Genomic DNA, 21,146 nt, shown 5'->3' on the forward strand with positions numbered 1-21,146 from the left:
GCCAGATGGTGGAGGCCTACACTTATTTATGAAGTAAGTGATAGTCACCGCTGCGGCTCCTGAAAGCCCGGGAGTGGAGGTGGAGGATTGTAAAGCAATGCGTGTGCGTGTGCGTGTGTGTACGAGGGAGAAAGAGATGCGATGCTGACGGAGGAGCCACAGCAGGTAAGGCTGTAGGGCATCTGGCTGTTGGCTCCCGTTGTCCGATACGTTTACTCTTTCTGCAGTCTACTTGACTGGGGGCGGGGGGGTGAAGCAAAAAAAAAAAAAAAAAAAGAGGTTTGTTGGGATGCTTTGCGGCAGTTTAAATACCCGCGGCTCCTTAGCGCGCTGTGTGGCAAGGAAAGGAGATAAGTGCCCCAGAAGTGGGGAAGGAGCATTCTTTAACCACTTTTCTCCCCAGCTCCTGTTTAGTGATGGAAGGAAGACTACCGGGGGGAGAGAGAGGGTGCTCAATATTTCTCCAGGTCTCCTGGGCCAAACCGGATGGGATGGTTTCTCGGAGCCTATCCACGTTTGACCCTCCGGGGCAGGGATGCAGATCTCTACATTCAGTGCGTGCGTGCGTGCGAGCCGCGCACTCCGTGGGGAAGTGGGGGTCCCAGCGTTTGTGTCTGTGGATACGTTTCTGTGCCCATCTTAGAGGAAATGGACTGCTGATCCTGGACATACCCTAAAAGGTAACACAATATTAAAGACTTTGACTTCTTGGTCCAGCTGGAAAACAGTTATGTCGTATGGAATAGTACTCTCTCTTAAAAAAAAAAATACTACGCAAGGGAGGGAGGGGTGAGAGGGAGGAGGTTGGATCCTTCACTAGCTCCAATCCAAGGGTGGGTGAGAGAAGCCAGAGTTGGTGGGGATATGCTGGCGGCATGGTGGGTGATGCCCCTGTGTGTTCCTGTGTGAATTTGCCTGTGACACTTTGGCTCTGTGTCAGAGAATGGTGACTGTCGTGTGTAGATGGGTAAGGTGATTTTTTTTTTTCCAGACAGCTTTTAAAGTTCATTAGGTGAGCAGCTCTTGCTTGGGGTTTGTTTTCTTTACTGTATGCATGCCTAATAGAGAAAAGCAGGACTGTGTTGTGGAGTGGCCCTGTGCCTACAGGGAGGAAGGAACTGTCCCTTTGGTTGCCTGCAAAGTGATCAGAGGAAGAGCCCATGGGCAACACTCCCCAACCAACCTGTCCCTGTGGAAGGGGCAGTGAACTCCTCTTTACAGAAATCATACTCTAAGAGGCAGATATCAATATGGGATTGAAATCTTATTCAAAGCAGCTGTGCTTATTGAGAGATGCTGTAGAATACAAAGTCTATGCCAGTGGGAGAGAGGAAGGGAGGGAGGGGTACAAGTTGTCATCTCTGGAGGCAGAGTAGAGTCAGTGAGGGCAGCGGGAGCAGTGGGTGATGAGTCTGCCAGTGCTGAGGTTTCTAGATCTGGTTCCTTGGCTTTAGACTTCATTTTAGGACACTAGTTTATAGTGAAAAGGGGAAATGCAGATTGATTAATAAGAGGCAGACAGTAAATATGTGTGGTTTAATATGACTGTGCTGCGGTTCTCAAAGTACCCAATAGAATGGAAGGTAAGAATAGCTCCTAGTTAAAGGAATTTACTTAGGGGGATACTTGCATTCTGATTTTCAGAAAGTTGACATCCACCCTGATGTATATTTAGCTGCTGTATATTTTGGTGAGCCATGCCAAAGCTCATGGTCATCTCTTTGCCTTTGCAGTGGATGAGGGAATTAAGTGAAAAGCACGCAAGGGTAAACAGATGGGCATTTCTGGGGTGCAGTATTACTTTTGCCCAGAATAGTTGCCTCTGAAGAACCTGCTTTTCTGTCTTCAGTTTTGCAGGTTCATTAACATTTCCAACATTAAACCTAATTTTAATCTTAGACTCAGCAGCCAAAGAGCTGGGGCCCTCAGGTTTATATCCTCTTCAAATACATCAAAATGGGTGTCAGGCTTGGATTGCAGCCTGGTAAAGGGCACTTGGGTCAACTGTGCTCAGAGATACACAAAGGCCTTTCCTAGGAATGGGATGAGACTGCCTCTTGTGTCATGTGACTTTATTCTCTCTTTTGCCCCTCCCCCTTCTTTGCAGACTCTTGAGTTCTTCTTGAATTGCCAGTTTTCAGCCTCCTCATGCCTCCATCTCCCTTAGACGACAGGGTAGTAGTGGCACTATCTAGGCCCGTCCGACCTCAGGATCTCAACCTTTGTTTAGACTCTAGCTACCTTGGCCCTGCCACTGCAGGCAGCACTAGCCACCCTCCTGCCATCGCCGCCATTGTGTCCCTCAAGGCTGCGAATCTGACGTATATGCCCTCATCCAGCGGCTCTGCCCGCTCCCTCAACTGTGGATGCAGCAGCGCCAGCTGTTGCACTGTGGCAACCTACGACAAGGACAATCAGGCCCAAACCCAAGCCATCGCCGCCGGCACTGCCACCACCGCCGTCGGAACCTCTACCACCTGCCCCACTAACCAGATGGTCAACAACAATGAGAACACAGGCTCTTTAAGTCCATCCGGTGGGGTGGGCAGCCCTGTGTCAGGGACCCCCAAGCAGCTAGCCAGCATCAAAATCATATACCCTAATGACTTGGCGAAGAAGATGACCAAATGCAGCAAGAGTCACCTGCCAAGCCAGGGCCCTGTTATCATTGACTGCAGGCCCTTTATGGAGTACAACAAGAGCCACATCCAAGGAGCTGTCCACATCAACTGTGCCGACAAGATCAGCCGGCGGAGACTGCAGCAGGGCAAGATCACCGTCCTGGACTTGATTTCCTGTAGGGAAGGCAAGGACTCTTTCAAGAGGATCTTTTCCAAAGAAATTATAGTTTATGATGAGAATACCAATGAGCCAAGCCGAATGATGCCCTCCCAGCCACTGCACATAGTCCTCGAGTCCCTGAAGAGAGAAGGCAAAGAACCCCTGGTGTTGAAAGGTAATGCCCCCGTCTCTGCACCCAGCACAGTCCTGTGTAGTGGGGTCCACTTGGGTTTCCTCTCAGGAATGCAGACTTCTCCTTCCCCTGGATACTAAAGACCAAAGCAGACTCCCTTCTTGTCTCCTCTCCCATGCATTTTCCTGATTATTTTGGTGCAGTTGGAAAAGCCAGAAGTATTGAGTTGCAAGCTGGAATCTCGGGGGGCGGGGGGCTGGCCGGGGTTCAGGTTCTATTTTGCCTTGTGCAAGTCATTTCACCTCTCAGGCACTGTTTTCTCATCGTTCTCAAAAGATGTTTTCACAACAGCTCCTAGGTATATTTGGACATGCCTGGTCTGGTGGCTATTCTAGTGCATAACTAGTCAGAAAGTTATTGTCTCAGACGGAAGCAATGCTGAGGGAGGAGAGGAAGCAGCAACTATGGGTAACTACTAGCACACTTACATGTACTAGATTCTTTTTTTGTGAGAAATTCTTCCTCTTTCTCACTTCTCTGGCCAGCTTGGCTTTCATATGATTTATAAAGTGACTTTTTATTTATGTGTTTGTTTATTTTGTGTGATACTGGAGATTGAACCCAGGACACTTTACCACTGTGCTATATACCCATCCCTTTTTATTTGTTTATTTTTGTTTTTAGACAAGGTCTCACTAAGTTGCCCGGGTTGATTCAAACTTGCAACCTGCTTGTCTCTATACTGGGACCTTTAAGAAAAGCAGAGGTCTTTATTTTAAGGTCCTAGTAGAGAGTGTCAGTTCACCAAGTACTTCCACTCCTCTGCCAAAGCTCCAAAAAGACAGACACTTTTCTGAAACTCTCTTCGACTCATTGCTTTTTTTGACTCCATCTGACATCTCTTGGTGCTGTGGTTCCTTGCAACAGGGAGTGGTGGGTCACTTTCCCCTGAGTTATTAGAAAACAACTCTGAGGTTAGTGGAGCTGAGCCCCTAAGAGAAAGAATGATCTGCTCTTCTGAGCCCCTCCCCACAGTGCTGCCCACTCGAACAGGGAGCCCTGATCCCGTCCCCATCAGCTGTGCCTCTCTGTCTCAAACACTGTCCTCTGGAGCATTATGCCTCATTCCTCTTTGTCATCTTCTATTTGGTAGTGGTAGGGAGACAATAATCTTTTTTTCCCTTGTGTTTTGAGCCAAGGTACAGAGTTTATGGGTCCTATCTCCAACTAGTCTCCTGAAGTGTGTTGATGAAAGGTGTTGCCGGGTCCCTTTGAACACATTGCATATTTAAGTTTCAACAGGCTGTTTAGGTGCGTGACTTATTCTATGTTTGGGGGACAGCTCTGCCATTGTCCCCTCCTTCCCGCTGATGCACTCTGCCGATGGTAAACAGTGTTCTTGGAAATGTAGTCCTCAGTTTCTTTGTCACTAAACCCCCCTGCCCTTCCCATTTAACACTCCTGTTCTTAAGTTTGCTTTCGCGGAGTTTGCCTATCACAAAGCACATTTCCTTAGGGCTTCATGAGCCCTGGGCTAAGAGATCGTGATAGAATTGTATGCAGAGAGTTCCAGAAGCTGCGGGCAGTTCTGATGGTGGTGATGGGAGGTTTCCTTAGAGTCACAAATATGTTCAAGCTCCCTCCATGTAGCTCTGTATTTTATTCCTGTGTTCTTGTTCGGTTGACTTTTAATATTTCCCAGTAGGTTCACCCGGTGGTTTTTCTCTCACTCTGATGAGAGTTGTTCCTCACGGTGATGTTTCTCTCACTATGGCTTGGCTGGGCTTTTTTAAATGAGAAAATACTATCTACAGATTTTCCATTTGTTATAGTTTGTCTTGGGGAACAAAGACAAATAGTCTTGTTGGTCTCTATTCTCCTGTCGAGTAGATATTCTTGCATTTTAAAAAATAAAAATAAAAAACCAGGCCTTTTGCATCTGCATGACCTGAGGGGAGAGAGCAGCCAACACAAGACCCTGAACTTGAGTATGAGGGCTGTGAGGAGAAGCTGCAGACTCTACAGTGGGCCCTGTTATATTTAGGGGGTGGTTTGTCAAATACAGAAAAATGAGTTTCCTGAGGGACACTGATGAAAGTAGGCCTCCTCTCTCTCTCCTGCGGACGCAACTGAGAACCCGGGTAGCCCCGGCTTGTTCTTCGGTGTCTGAGAAGGCCACTGCCTCAGTGGGGCGGGGCCGGACATGCGTGGTAGGTCCTTACCACTGGGCGCCCTGGGCCGCCCCAGCGCCGGCTGGCCATTTTCGGGTTGGTGAGACACCGCGGCAGGCGACTCGGAAGACACTCAGGTGGTAGAGGTTGGATAATTTGTAATTTGGGGTGGAATTTTTTTTCTTCCCAAATTATCTGGGAGTTTTGTTTGAAAAGGCATCATTTAGAAGCAAAGGGGCCCGTGATCTACTTTATTAATTATTATTACTGTTAATATGGTATCTTTGGGAATGGATGGCCTAAAATCAGGCCCAAAATAAGAAAGAAGGGAAAGATTCTTATTAGAATGCTTCGTTAGCCGGGCGTGGTGGCGCACGCTTGTCATCCCAGCATTCGGGAGGCTGAGACCTGGAGGATCGCGGACAGCCTCAGCTACTTAGTGAGGCCCTCTGCAACTCAGTGAGACCCGGCTTCAAAATAAAAAATAGGGCAGGGGGTGTAGCTCGGAGGTCAAATGCCCCTGGGTTCCATCCCCAGACCCGCAAAAAAAAAAAAAAGAAAGAAAAAAAAAAGAAAAAAAAAAGCTCTGTTACATGTGGGTAAACAGAGGTTAATGCCATAGCACCATTGAGGAGAAGAATGGGGTGGGCACCTCTCAACAGGCATGGTCAGCAACTCTCTGGTCTTGAGTGGGCCAGACAGACCATCCTGGTTTGGCTTCTCTGCTGAGGTTTATTTTAAGATCCCCTTCCAGTGGTGATCTGAGGATGCATTTCAGCAGGAGTGGTAGTGGTACCATTTTGGAATGAGTGATTTTTGCAGGAAAGATGTGGTGGTGGTGGTGGTGGTGGTGGTGGTGGTGGTGGTGGTGGTGGTGAAATTAGCAAGTAGAAACTTTGAAGGCCTCGCTAATTTATGTTCAGAAATTTCAGTACAATCTTGGGGAGTTTATGTCTGATCCATCTGAGCCTCTGGTTCGTGTTTGTAAACACTGGTTGCTACCCTCCCTGTCCAAGTGTTATGTCTCCTGTTTCAGTGCCACGCTCTCCATTTTTGGTGCTGCCCGTTGAGCAGCAGAGCGGCTGCTTGTTGCCAGTTTAGTAATGCTGTGTCAGGTTGGGTAGAAACTGATCAGAGGCATGGAAGCCCCTGGGATTAGGTTACTGCTCTACTTTACAGTCCCCTCCTGTTGTGACCTATGTCTGAATCTACCTTTTATTCTCATCTTCTGAAGAGTAAATGGCGTCAGACCTAATAAAAATGATCTGAATGAATACAGAAGTAGAGATTCACAAAGTTTTTGAAAGAATGATAAATCTTTTTTACAGAAAGTTAATTTTTTTTTTTTTTTAGTCAGTGGTAACTTGGTTTCTGGCTAAACTGATCAAGAAGGTTGGACAATTCTTGACCTTCCATACAGCAAGTCACCATTTGAGCTGGCATCTTTATAAGGCTACCTTTCTTTTCAGAAAAGCTGCGTGCAGCAGTATAATTTGTCCATTGCCTAATAATTTATGTAGGAAGGAATAGTCTACTCTCCCTCCCTCCTTAAAGGCAATATAAAAAATTTCAAACAGCAGAGAAGTTCATAACGAATACCCCTATAGCTGTCAACCAGAGTCAACATTTTTAATCTTTTCCTTCTTTGCTTTCTCTTCCTTTGTTTCTCCAAATATTTTATAGTATCAATAACATTCACATGTAGTTAAGTATGTTTAATGTTGTAGGCTAATGTAAATTGAATAAAGCTGGGGATATGTTATAGGCTAGTATGGACATTTTTTTTTGCTGACTACTTCAATGTCAGTGACCGTTTTTCACATGTAGACCCCGCTGTTCTGGCTGTCAGATCTGTGGAGAAGCTTCTCTCCTTTGGTGGGGGTCTGTATCCCACCCCCATAATGGCATGTCGGAGCCCATGCCTGGACTTGCTTTGCTGAGGCAAACCAAAGCCTGGCTGACAGCTATGGTCTTTGACAGGTCTGCTTTGTGCTGGAGGCATTTTGAGGGGCAGGGAAGTAGTTTAGGAGGCTGACGTCTAGGAAGGAGTTAAATCTAGGGAGTTGGGGTTTATGCTATAAAACTTTTCCTTCAAACTCTTAAGAAATGAGCAACATATGATTGTGTACTTTCCCCTCGCCAGAAAGGATTCTGAAATATACATATTCAGACAGTATAGACTTAGATGACAATGTGAATGGCTAGGCTCAGAAATCAGAGACCCTGTGACAATATTCATACCCCCAAAGCAAGCAGAGACAAAATAAAAGTTTCCTCATTCGGCCCCCACCCTTGGCGCTCAAAGATGTTAATGAGGGTTTTTTTTCCCCCAGATACATGAAATAAAAACATATCTACATCTACAAGCTTCCTGCTTATTGCTCTGAGCCTCTGATAATATCCAAGGCTAAATGCCAAGCATTAGTTTTGTAACAAAAGGTAGATAAATTAAAGTAGAATTTTGGATATCGTCCTGAGTTCTAATCTTGGTTTTCCCTTCATGTGTTCTTGGCAAATTGCTCAAAGCCCTTAGTTCCTTAGTTTCTTCATTTGCAAAAATAAAAGATACCAATAGCTATTACATGGTGTAAGTTTAGGAATTAAATCAATTAATGTGTGTAAAATGCACAGAATAGTTCCGCATACATAGTAGGCAGTCTATAAATCTACCTCTGTGCTATCATTACTATTGACTGAACAGATAGTAGCAGTAAAAAGGTAATTAGGGCTCTTCTTCCAAAGAAGCACAACTGACAAGCTAGATATAGCTGTGTGCGCATATACACACACACACACGTGTGTGTGTGTGTGTGTGTGTGTGTGTGTGTGTGTTGCTATGCCCTAAAAATAACTTGGTGACTGTTACCTAATTTAAGTAGCATACAGTTGGAGTGCCAAGTAATTGCAAAAACATGTTGGGTCAAGAGGCCAGAGTAATTTGGGCATATCTTAGAATTATTTATTTGTAAGGGAATTTACAAAAACGTGATGATAAATCTGTCCAACTAATGTCCCATAACAAAATAACGAAACTATGAAACTTTCAAGCTTTGCTTTTTCTGGCCTCTCATCAGACCAATTTATTTTTGGAACAAGGATTGTAGTCTGACTATAAAAGGGTAGCTGGAAGGAGGGGAGGCTGTGGTTTCCTGAAGCCTGGGGCTGTGGGGAGCTAGAGTGAGAAGGGATACCAAGGGGAGTTGTTGAATGACCTGCTCATTTCTTTCAAGGAGTTCTGAACTTCTTCCCTCAATTGGCCCATGGTTGCCTGTGGTCTGAGCTTTTGCATCTACTCTGGTTTCTAAGAAATGTGTATGTAAAATGAGAAACAAGCTCCCTACCCTGCCTGTCCTTATCCTTCTGTCCCATGTGCTCAGCAGATGGAGTTCAGCTCAATTAGACCTGGTTTCTCTGAGCAAATGTGTGTGTCTTTAAGCAACTCAGGTGACTTCTCTGAGGCCCAGGATTTTTCCACTGTACGGTGGGGTTAATTCCAACACCATGGATGACGTGAGGTGCATATAAAGTGTCTGGCACATAAATTAGGCTCTCAGTAAATTAGGCGCCTCTTCCCTACCTGTGCCCTGTAAGAACTCCCCACCTTAGAAGCAGGGGAATGGCAGGCTTTCTCCACACAGGACTGTGGGAGCATGTCAAATCTGAACACTCTTGCTCTTGCCAATTCAGATCAGTCAAGTAAACCAGCTGGCGTCAAGGACAGGTTCAGGAAGCTCTTTTCTGGGCAGTGATAGATAAATGACTATAGGTTAGAAAAAAGCAAGATGGGGAAGAGAACTGAATAACAAAGCAGTCTGTCTAATTCTGTTTTCAAGATGTGTTTATAGGAGGAAGGAAAGGGGAGGATGGTGAATCTATAGGCAAACCCATCTGGAGTTTGACAGAATCGCAGGAGTAGCCAGGTGTGTTAGTGTGGGTCAGAAATCCCAGTACTGAGGAGGCTGAGATGGAAGGATCTGAGGGTTAAGGCCAGCCTCTGCAACTCTGTGAGACCTGTTTCAAAATAAAAAATAAAAGCCGGGCGTGGTGGCGCACGCTTGTAATCCCAGCATTTGGGAGGCTGAGACCAGAGGATCGCAGTTCGCAGATAGCCTCAGCTACCTAGTGAGGCCCTCTGCAACTCAGTGAGACCCGGTTTCAAAATAAAGAATAAAAAATAGGGCAGGGGGTGTAGTTCGGAGGTTGAATGCCCCTGGATTCCACCCCCAGACTTGCAAAATAAATAAATAAATAAATAAGTAAAATAAAATAAAAAGGGCTAGTGGTGTAACTCAGAGGTAGAATGCCTCTGGGTTCAATCTCTAGTGCACAAACAAACAAAAAGCCCAAGGAACAAAACCCCACAGGAGCAGAGAAACATCCAGCCATAGACCTCTTGTGCATATGCCCTCAGGGTCTGGGGCTGGGGTCCTAAGTGAACCCCACCTTCTCAGACCCCCTGGACGCAGCAGCTCTGTGCTCCTGTACTTCTGGAAAGCAGTTTGGGCAGAAAAATGTGCTCTATTGCAATGCTTAGCTGAATTAATCCAAGTTGATATAAAAAGATATACTACATGCTAAGATAGAAATTCTAATTCTGGTATAAGTCATCTCACCTGTTTTGGAGAATCCCAGCTTTTTTTTGATGAGAAAGAGCTTTAGAGGCTCTCAAACACAGTTCCTATTACCTGTTACCATAGGCTGCTCACTGTGGGAAAGGGGGTTGGTCATTAAAAGTCTAGGATGCTCCATTTCCATCTGTAGTTATTCTGGTTAAATTGTCCTGGGTGCAGCCTGCATGCACATCAAAATTTTTAAAAGTTCCCCAGGAGATTGTAACTTGCAACACAGTTTGAGACCATAGATTCAGTCTTGTCTTCTCATTATGCAGCTATGAAATGAGGCCTAGAGGGGTTTCTGACTTGTTCAAAGTCACACTTAGGATTATTTTTAGAGTTTTGGTCCTTAGTGTTAACATAGTTCTTGCCAGGTCAATAGAATGTGTTATTTTATCTAATAATAATATCTAATAGTATACGTATAAAATACTCATCAGTAATTTTGAGCACCAATCCTTTTTATTAAAAAAATATTTTGAGATTTTTGTCCAGAACAAAGAGACCTAAGTCTTAAGACTTCAGAAATCATAACATCATGGTCTTCGGTTATACCTAGGTCCTAGAAATATGGCCCAAATAATGATGTTGATTTAATTCCATCTTCTATAGAACTTAGTGGTTTAAGGAAATGCTGAAAACCACATAACAAAATGCACACAAGCAGCTCAGGCTGGTAGTTGACTTTTTGGTAGGTGGGCTCTTGGCTCTATACATGGTGGGTAGAAGAGATTCATTCATCTGCTCAGTGACTCATTGACCGACTGCCTTCTCTGTGCTGGACACTAGCGTGCAGCTCAAGAACCAGCCAGCACATTAGCAATCTGAATGCTAGAAGGAGAGTTCACAGGGGGCAGGGCTAGTGTCCTGGGTCCTTTCTTCCTTATATCTCCTGTATATAGTTGTGTTCTGTATCTTCCTCTGCTACACAACCTTGTTTAATGAGCAGTTTATCTTCAGGAAATGTTATTCTCCTGGGAAGTACATATTTGTCCTTTTATTTTTCTTTCTTTTTCAAGAAAGAGCCTAGTGTTTTTAAAGTACATTATAGGCCAACCGAATTTCTTGTCAATGCCTTGATCTGTAAAGAAATAATTTGCTGGTTTTTAATAGAAAAGGAAACATATGTGCACTCTCTGACTCCAGAGCTCAAGGAGGACAGGCCTTCTCTGTGCAGTAGAGTGGGACTTTGTCATTTGGACCCCATGAATTTTGGACATGTTACCGATAGGAACAAGGCCTGTATTTATTTTCCCTGCATGCTCTCTAATGAAAAAAGGACATGCTAAGCAAACCAGCCTGACAAACAGTGTTTCAGACAAGGTTTTGGCCTGCTTGAAGAGAAAAAAAAAATGTTTGCAAGTACCACTCTGAGGGATGGGGCTGGGATGAAAATGTAAATCTTTGACTTCAAAACTTATGTTAGTTCTTTTAAACCATAAGGATTCCTCTTTGCCAAATGTTTATTGCTTGCGTTTCTATATATCATATACTACATTTGTTGAGTATAATCTTACTAATTCAGAAAAACTGAAAATACAATGAGGTATGGATTTTGTTTTCAAATTTTGTAATTTGAAATCTTAAAATATGCATTTTATATTCAAGTTGATGTTTTCATCCATAACACAAGAGCAAGATTTTAGCATCATCCTCCCCCCCCCACCCCGCCCCGGGATATCTGTATCATCTAGTATTACTTAAAAGTTGGGAATTTTTTCTTCTCCTTTCCCCAGCAGGACCTGTATTTTGTGTTAAAGAAGAAGGAGCCAGTGTTTTTGCATAAGGAGATGAGCTGTGCAGGCTTTGGACTTTTATATAAGATAAAGACTATCGCCCCGTGATCTCCCTCTAATGAAGTAGAAAATCATTTCTAGGAAGAAAGGGGATTGTGGACTAATCAAATTATTTAAATTACTGAAATGTTTTATTTATGGTGAAGGCCTGTTCACCTTCCCCACCCCCAGACTCCAATTTCATGGAAAACAAAACAAAGCCCAGCTGTTCCTTGTGTTTCTGGGGAGGAGTTCCCCTTGTCTTACCACCACAGGTGGGACACAGGCAGGCCAGGCATCTGTTGCCCATTTCTGACAGTAGCTGAAACTGCCCCATGCAGGGGTGTGGGGGTGGCAACAGGCTTGTCCTGCCTTTGAGGAACTTAACCTCTCATGGTGTAATGTGAGCTCAGTTGATTTCTGTCTCAAGGTGAGGAAGTAGTCACTACTGTCAAAGATCAGAACTTACCATCCAATTTTTCAGTGCCTTATATTTATTCCATGGATGACCTAATCACACATTCTTTGAATCATGACCCTCAGGCCTATTAGTATTGGACTAAATATTACCAGCTGTTGGTACCAGCAAAAGAGAAAAAGAAGAAACAATTTGGGAGGATGGGGAGATGAGGCCTGAGAGCAGAGGGTGTTCTCAGGGTAACGGCAACACATCTTCCCACTACTGGACTCGAGTTCTGGTCTCTGCATCTCTTTCACAATGCTGAGAAAGACTAGACACAGACTTCTAAAGTGTCTTTTCTAAAGGGGTAGGGGGCATTATATTTAGTCTTTTATATGTCTATTCTTTTTTATTTTAATCATTTTTATTTGATGTGGAACATATTGAAAATGACATACATTCAGATTGTGCTTGATGCCCTCCCACCCCCGTTTCCCCTTCCTCCCTCCCAACAATGAATATCCTGCTTGATCATGCTACATTCATACTTTTACACATATTTGGATGTAGCTCCCATCAACCTCAGCCTTCCTTCCTCTACTGTCCTTCCATTCTAGCTTTGCTGAAGTTTCCCCTCCATTATCTGGAATCCCTCTGGTATTCTGAATACTCCCTAGTTTGGGCTTATTAGAGAAAACATATATATGCTTAATACTATGTTTTGAAGATAAGACTTTTAAAGGATGGGTTTTATGGTTCTCATGCAATGATATCTTAATTTCCTGGCAGAACATCATTAAATCACTTATAATCAATCTGGGTCTGACCAAGCTGTCACCCCTGAGATTATAAAACAATAGCTGTTGAATGCTTCCTGTGTGATGGGCATTGGGCTATCAATATACACGTGACTTCCTTAGTTCTCAGAGAGTGTCTCTGAGAGAGGTTTGCTATCTTCAGTTTACAGATAAGAAATTTGAGGAACAGATTAAATGTTTTCTCTTATTAACTAGTGAATGGGTGAACGAGAATTAAAACTTGGTTTGGGGGCTGGGGTGGAGCTCAGTGTTAGAACATGTACTTAGCTTATACCAGGTGCGGGGTTTGGTCCTCAGCACTACCAGAGAAAAGAGAAGAGCAAGAAAGTCTAGGGAGGGTCGGGGGTGTACTGCAGTAACAGAGCACTTGCCTGGCATACTTGATGTCCACACACACACACACACACACTCTCTCTCTCTCTCTCTCTCTCTCTCTCTCTCTCTCTCTGATAGCTCAAATTCATGGCCACATATCTATAAGTGAGCTATAATTTTCATTTTTGATAATTGCTTTAGCTGTGCTTCATCTCTGAAGTACCTTAAGTATAATTCCATCTTCCTTCCTCAATTTTCTTGTATATACTTATATAAAAATGTCAGTGCTAAGGAGAGTGGTCTACCCCATCCTTACAGTAGAGCTGGCTTTCTGGTGGCCTTGGCCCAAGTAATATGCTAGCCTTTGGAAACTTTAAATTTGGGTCATGGCCGAGTTTTTTTTTTTTTTTTTTTTTAAGAATAACAAATCAAAAACTCTTAAAAGTTGTAGCCGGGCGTGGTGGCGCATGCTTATAATCCCAGCATTAGGGAGGCTGAGACCTGGAGGATCACGGTTCGAGGACAGCCTCAGCTACTTAGTGAGGCCCTCTGCAACTCAGTGAGACCTGGTTTCAAAATAAAGAATAAAAAATAGGGCAGGGGGTGTAGCTTGGAGGTCAAATGCCCCTGGGTTCCATCCCCAGACCCGCAAAAAAAAAAAAAAAAAGTTGTAATGATTATTTATTTTTTTATTTTTTATTTTACTTTTATGTGGATCATATTGAAAATGGCATATATTCAGACTGTGCTTGGTGCCTTCTTCCACCCCCAACTTTCCTTTCCCCCTCCCAGCAATGAGTGCCCAGGTTAACAATTCTACATTCATACTTTTACACATATTCGAATGTAGCTCCTCCATTAATCATCCTCAGCTGCCTTCTTCGGACATTCGTGAAGTATTTCTTATGTACCAGACTCTGTGCCTGTGTGTGTCAGTATCTCATGATACTACCAATTTACATATGAGTAGACACACAGAGAAGTCCTGTGTTACCTGTCAATATGGGGCTTTTATTCCATCCAGGATAAAAGTCAGGGAAAGACAAAGTACCCCTCCTTTTGATGTTGACAGTTCTTAGTGTTACCAGCTCATTCCAGGATGATTGGGCCCAATTTGAGATAGAGGTCTAAGGAGGCTGTACTGGGGCTCAGGCACACGGAAGATAGTGCAGGGATCCGGGTCTTGACGAAAGTCTTGCTGAGACTGGAGGACCAACGCTTACGTGGACAGAAAGGGCGGGCTTGTGCAGGCGCACAGTCAGCTATTGCACATTACCTCAGGATTTCTCCACGCTTCTCACTTCTTGGAGCTTGCCCTTGAGGTGATCCCTGCTGTGGGTTGAGTCCCCTTGGTGCTGACCTACATGATGGTGGACATGCTCACTCTAGGAATGTCTTCTATCAGTCGAGTCGTGTTCAGGCACATGGGCACTATTTCTGGTGAGCTTAGGAAAAGAGCCAGTAGGTTTTTAGAAAACCTTCCTTGAATGAGAATTCCTCTCTGTTCTGTCTCATGGACACTGAACCAAGATCACTCAGCTTTGTGCTGGAGTTTGAGCATAGGGTGTTTATGCCTCTGCTCCAAGTATTCTTAATGCCTAGAACCTTGGAATACATTCTCCTAGTATCATATGGATATAAGAACTGTATTACCTTCCTCTGAGCATATTAATATATTCACTCCCTTTTGAGAATGGGAGAAGAAAGGGAGGTATAAAGTTGGGTTTAATGAGTAGCAGGGAACATATGACTATCGGGAAGACCCTAATTCCCAGAGGCATGCATTTCTTTGGTGGTGCTCTGTTTTCATTCTCTGTCATTCTGTGTAGATGATAATGTAGAATTTTTTCCCTCATGTGTTGAGAAGACAGACTCTCTAGTTAGATGTCCTTACCCTTTGGGAAAGTGCATTCTCTGGAAGATGCGAACAGAGATCCATCAAACCATTGACATATTACTGTTTCTGATTTCTCCTTTCTTTGTCCTTTTCATCTGTTCTTTAGTCCAAGACTCCAGATACAGTGTGGCAGATGTGGGAAGAGGCAGTGGAAGCCTGGGCAGGGCATAATGAGCAGCTTTGAAGAACAGCAGGCTGGCCCTGGGGCCCCTGGGTCGGAAGTGGCATTTTTTCAGATAGCGTTCTGTCTGATAGGCCACCTCATTCACACACTGGAAATACGGGACTGTCCTTTCAACTGCCAGTTGTAAGGCTTTGTCATGTCACTGCAAGCATCCTGGGTCCTCCAGGAGTGGGATGAGGGGATGGGTTGTGAGTGATCAAGGTGACAGAATTGGTGAATGGGGAAGGAAATTTAAAGCATTCTTTAGTCTGAAAAATACAAGTAATATTAGGACTAAGCTTTTAATAAGTTCAAGGACATTAATTTCATTGATATCGTCTCACAGTAACATGACAAAGTAAATAACCATATCTATTATAGTCTCTTTTACAGTAGACACTCACTCACTGTATGCTTATTTTAAAAATGTTGTTAAGTGATATATATTTTTTTCTGAGTTGGGTGTCCATGCCAGTAATCCCAGTGTTTAGGAGACTGAGACAGGAAGATTGCAGGTTTGAGTCCAGCAATTTAGCAAGACCCTGTTTTAAAATTATGAATTAAAAATAGATAGTTGGAGGGAGGTATAGCTTGGAGGTAGAGTCCTCATCGATTTAATACCTAGTAAAATAAATAAATAAATACATAAATAAATGTTTTCATGTAGCATGGTATCACAGAACTGGAAGAGACCTTATTAAATATTTGCTCTAAATCTATTTGACACATATGGAAACTGATCACTTACCCCAAAACATCTAAGTAGCTGGTAGCAGAGATGATTTAGGATTCACATTTCTTAACTCTCAGTTCAAAATTTTTGTGTGTATGTATTTTATTGGGGATTGCACCTAGGAGCATCCTACCTCTAAGTTATCCCCCAGCCCTAATTTGTTTTTTATTTTGAAAAAGGGTCTCCCTAAGTTGCTGAGGTTGGCCATGAAACTGTCTCAGCCTCCCAAGTACTGGGATTACCGGCATGTGCCAGTATATCCAGCTCAGAATTTTTTGTTTTTAAATCAGAGTGTGGACTCTTTTTTCTGTCTGAGTTGATATTCTGTAAGTAAATCTTGTGGGTCCAAGTGTTCTTCTAGGTCACTCCATAAGTTCTTTGTGTTTACCTTACATTTATTTTTTTCTTTTTTGGTACTAGATATTGAACCTAGGAACATCCTACCTCCATACTACATCCCTAGGCCTTTTTATTTTTTATTGTTTTATTTTTATAATTTTTATGTATTATTTTTATTTTTATTGGCACATTGTAGTCATATATCTTAATGGAGTACAAGATGGTAGAGGCATATATGCACACATCACTCATTTAGCCCTTCCCCAATTCTCACCCCATTCCCTCCTTCTCTTGGTGATTGACTTTGATATATTTGTGAATGTACATCATGTACATTAAGGAATTTCCATCTTCCCCCCTCCCATCATCCCCAGTTAGGCCTCCTTATTTGCTCATCTATGGTTTCTCCTCCTCCATCTAGAGTTCCTACTATAACCCTTTTTCCCCTAACTTCCGAATACTAGGGAGAGCATCTGATTTTTTACTTTTTGTGACTAACTAATCTCACTTAGCATAATGTTCTCCAGTTCCATCCATTTCCTTGAGAATGATGTAATTTTGTTCTTTATGGCTGAGTAAAATTTCATTGTATACATATTCCACAGTTTTGTCATCCATTCATCTGTTGATAGACATCTTGACTAGTTCCATACTTTGGCAATTCTGAATTGTGCAGCTATGAACAGAGATACGCATACATTAGTTTGGTAGTTTGATTTCCATTCTTTTGGGTAGATACCCAGAGATGGTATTGCTGGATCATATGGTAGTTTGTTCTCATTCTTCTGAGGATCCTCTATACTGTTTTCCAAAGTGGTTGCACTAATTTGCAATTCCACCAACAATGTATTCAAGTTCTCCCTGCTGCTGGGACAGGAGGTGGAACCCTGGAAGCCAGAAGTGGAGATGGGGCAGAATCCAAATGTCATGGGAAAGACTCCAGGTGTCACAAGAGGACTGGCATTCTCCCTTATTGCTGGCCCCAACCCCCAAGACCCAGCTACCTAAATACCCCCACTTCCTCTCTCGGGTGTGACTCTGCTGACCAATACCCCTTCCAATATCAGACTGCAGAGCTCAGCCAGGAGAGACAGACCTTTAGTAAAAGGGGACTGGTCTCACACTACTTTGCTGGATTTTGTCTCCTGGTGACCCCTGACTCAATTTCAACATTATAGTGGTGATGAGTTTTTAATTTTGAGACAGGATATTGCTAAGTTGCTGAGCGTGGCCTCAAACCTGTGATCCTCTTGTTTCATCCTTCCAAGTACTAGCATTTCAAGTATTAGATACCACACCCAGCTCTCTTCACCTTTCTTATGAAGTTATTAAATTGACTTCTCTTTGAATGAGCCCATGATACCCTCTCACACTTGAACTCAACCTTCCTGTTAGGAGTTTCTGTTTTCCTGTGGAGGAAGTATAGTTTGGAGGTTAAGAGCTCAGATTCTGGAGCCCATTGCTGAGCCTGAAGTCTGACTTTGCCACTTACTCTAATTACAAACTTAGACAAATTAACTTTTCTATGACTCAGTTACCATGTCTATAAGTGGAGAGTGTAACCATTTTTTTTTCATGTGATCAGTGGAGGGTTAAATGAGATAATATATGTTTAAACAGCCTGGGCGTGGTGGCTCACACTTGTAATCCCGAGCTTGGGAGGCAGAGACAGGTGGATCCCACAGGTTCGAAGCCGGCCTTGCTGGCTTAAGAGACCCTGTTTCCAAATAAAAATATATGTTTAAACAATGATTGATATATAATTAATATTTATAAAAATTACTATGACTATATTATTGAATATCTATTACAATAATAATAATTCACCTAATTTTAGTCTAAGGGATATTTGGATGGTATTGTTTTGTAAAATAATTTTATATCACCATATCACCACTAGTGCAATATAAGGAAAGACTTTTCAGTGCATGTTTAAAAGCTTGAAACAAATTATTTCTAGCGAGGTTGGTCAGTAAATACATAGGTAATTTTTTATGAATCAGCGTCAAACTGGAAAGTTATATGCTGTTTCTATGTAAGAAAGCCAGGACTCTTAATATACTCATTGTTGGAATATTAAGAACATTTTAGAAAGGGAAAAAATATACTAATCCCATCCTGACTGGCCTAGTTTTATTCTTACATATTCTCTTCATTCTTTACCCATATATGTGCATGTCTTACTGAGTTTCTCATATAGAAACTGAAGTTCATTTTCACTTTGTGTGGCAGGCACTTTTGCTTCCTGAATTGACTTCATAGGTTGTCTTTTTTCATGCTGCAATCTGTTTTCTCACTACATTCTACTTTTGCCAGTTAATGCAAACTAAGGTTGCATCACAGTTTTTAATTAGGGGAACTTTTGGAGGGAATCTTTTGTTTAGAAAGCTCTTCCTTGCCCCACCCCCACTGAGAATACTGGATGTTTGCAGGCAGCCACTTTGGGTTCATTGTTTTGTTTTTCATCCCTGTTGTTTTCCCCCAAGATTCAAGAGCCAACTATCTATCTCAGTTTCCCAGGAAGTCCCCATCTTTGACCTCAGATCTTTGCACAAGCCCGGTGGCTGCACTTGTCCTGCGGTGGGCAGTGAGGAGGTTTGGAGGGACCACTCAGCACTGTGTAAACCAGGAGCCACTGTGCAAGTGAATGACCTGGCTGGGCCAACGGCAGCTTCTGGTTTCATAAATATGAGTCACTCCCACTTTTACACTGCTGATAAAACACTTTAAAGAGACAATAAAAGCAGAATGAATTAGACTCTTGTGAGCTGCTGGGTGTAAGTGTTTGTCTCTCCTGTGCCCCCTTTTTTTAACCCTTGGGGTTTTAGTGCTGTGCTGGTCTCCTCAGTTTGTAAGCAAACACAGGCAGCAAGAATACAATGAAAATGGAAAAAATAATTGGTAGTACTTTTTGCCAAATTGAGGCAGAATGCCCTTTATACATAGGAGTTAATTCTCAGGCAGATAATTAACTTGTCTTTCTTGATAACATATGTGAATTGGGTTGGATTTATTATACTTAATTTTGCATCACATACAAAAATGTATTGGTCTGGCCTTGTTGCATGTGTCTCTTCATCGCTACATTGAGGGTGGCTGAGGAGTCCCCTCCACTCCCGTGAGAATCAGAGGAAGCAGATGACGTGGGAGCGATGGTGTCTTGCACTCTCACACACAGGCAGGCTGTGAGAAGCCGAAGGAACAGAGTGAACTTTCATTGTAATATAAGTATCTTTTATACAAAATATTAGTGGGTGCTCTGGGTCTTAGAAATTGGAAGTTATCAAGATGCCTAAAGAAATGCCTTGGAATCTGTCTCTTCTAGATCCATGATGCAGAGCTTTCTCCAGGGACTGGAGAGGGGTGATCAGTTGGGTACTGTGAGCCTGTGGCTTGATAGTAGCTTTGGGAAGTATCCAGAAAGGACCACTAGTTGAGACAAGAAGATCGCAGTCCCCTCCTGCCACTTGAGTTCCTGGAGACTTCTTAGCTGCGTAATCTTTGAAAGCTATCTTTTATCGCTTCTTGATTTTGTAGTACTAAAACATATACTGGTATGTGCATGTTGGTATATACCTATAATCACAGTACCTAGAAGGCTGAGACAGGAAGATCACAGGTTTGAGGCCAGCCTCAGCAGCTTAGCTGTTTCAAATAGAAAGGGATGGGGGTGTAGCTCAGAAGTAGATGCCCCAAGGTTCAATTCCCAGTACCCAAAACAATAACAATAACAAATAAAAAACATGTTTTGGAGAGATATAAGTATGTAGAATAATAGAGCATGCTGTGGCTAATCCATCAGAGAACCTCACTACCCAAGTCCAAGTGCTTCTTAAGAAAAGAGTGATTGGCTAGCTAACGCCTTGTGGAAGAGTGAGGACATTGAAGAGTGAGGACATTCCAGTGCTTCCTAGTGCAGTATGGTTTATACCTTTGATTTTAGCCATTCATCACTACCTCGTGATGCGCTCGCGCTCGCTCTCTCTCTCTCTCTCTCTCTCTCTCTCATTAACATTGTAGAATGGGGATGATTATGGGTCTTGGGATTAACTAATTTAATGGAGATAAAACAATGTTATTATCTCTACCTGCACTGACCAGCATAGTAGCTATGAGCCACATGTGGCTGTTGAACACTGGCAATGGGGCTAGTCGAAATAGATGTGCTACATATAGAAAATATATTCTGCATTGAAAATACTTCCTATTAATATAAATATTTTATTAATTATTGCTTTTTTGTTTTTGTTGTTTAATTTTTTATTGGTGCATTGTGGTTATACATCTTCATGAGGTACAAGATGGTAGAGGCATACAAGCACACACATGACTCATTTAGCCCTTCCACAGTTCCCACCCCATTCCTTGCCCCCTCCCTCCTTCTCATGTTTGGCTTGGTGCTTGATATGTTTATGAATGTACATCATGTACATTTTGCTTTCCTGTCAAAATAGCAACATTTGGGATGTGCTAAGTAAAATCCATTGTAAATATTAATTTTACTTTTTTCTTTTTGAGTGAAGTGCAACCAGATTTTCCTTCTAGGTACTTGTACTCAAAAAAGTAAAAAGAAACAGGGTAAAATTAATATTCCAAATGGTGCTGATGTTTACATTGTGATAACAGAATTATTATTTACCTTGTTTTTAAATGAGGAAATTGAGGCTGAGAGAGGTCAGTTAAATTGCCCAAAGCCATACAGTGAAAATCAAACTCAAACCTTTGTGACTCTGTAGCCCATCTGCTTCACTGTGGAATTGTTGTGTAACAGAAAATTTGTTCGTGATTACTACAATCCCTCGGTCTTTCTGGAGGACTAGAAATGTCTTTGTTACTCTTCATCGGCCCTGTGTCTCATGCTTGAGTTTGTGCTAATGAGATGACTCAGGCTAACAGTTGGTTATCAGAAGTACTAAGCCAATGATCAGAAGGTCCAGGCTTTGTATTAGGTCATCTTCCTCCTAAGAGGAGAGCTGGACAAGGGTTAAGTTCAATCACAGGGCCAGTG

The 21,146-nt window shown here is 42.8% G+C and overlaps 1 protein-coding gene across 1 annotated transcript in view; it reads left to right on the forward strand.

The window, feature by feature from the left end:
• Positions 1 to 2,148: 2,148 nt before the first annotated feature.
• Positions 2,149 to 21,146, forward strand: part of DUSP10 (dual specificity phosphatase 10) — a gene marked incomplete at both ends in the record, with an annotated part of 42,702 nt that continues 23,704 nt past the window's right edge. Inside the window, one exon of the mRNA XM_080698502.1 lies at positions 2,149 to 2,956. Within this exon, the coding sequence (XP_080554628.1) occupies positions 2,149 to 2,956 (808 nt within the window). The remainder of the gene's footprint in view (positions 2,957 to 21,146) is intronic.

The sequence above is a fragment of the Muscardinus avellanarius genome, assembly GCF_963383645.1.
Source record: "Muscardinus avellanarius genome assembly, chromosome: 7".
Taxonomy (NCBI): Eukaryota; Metazoa; Chordata; class Mammalia; order Rodentia; family Gliridae; genus Muscardinus; species Muscardinus avellanarius.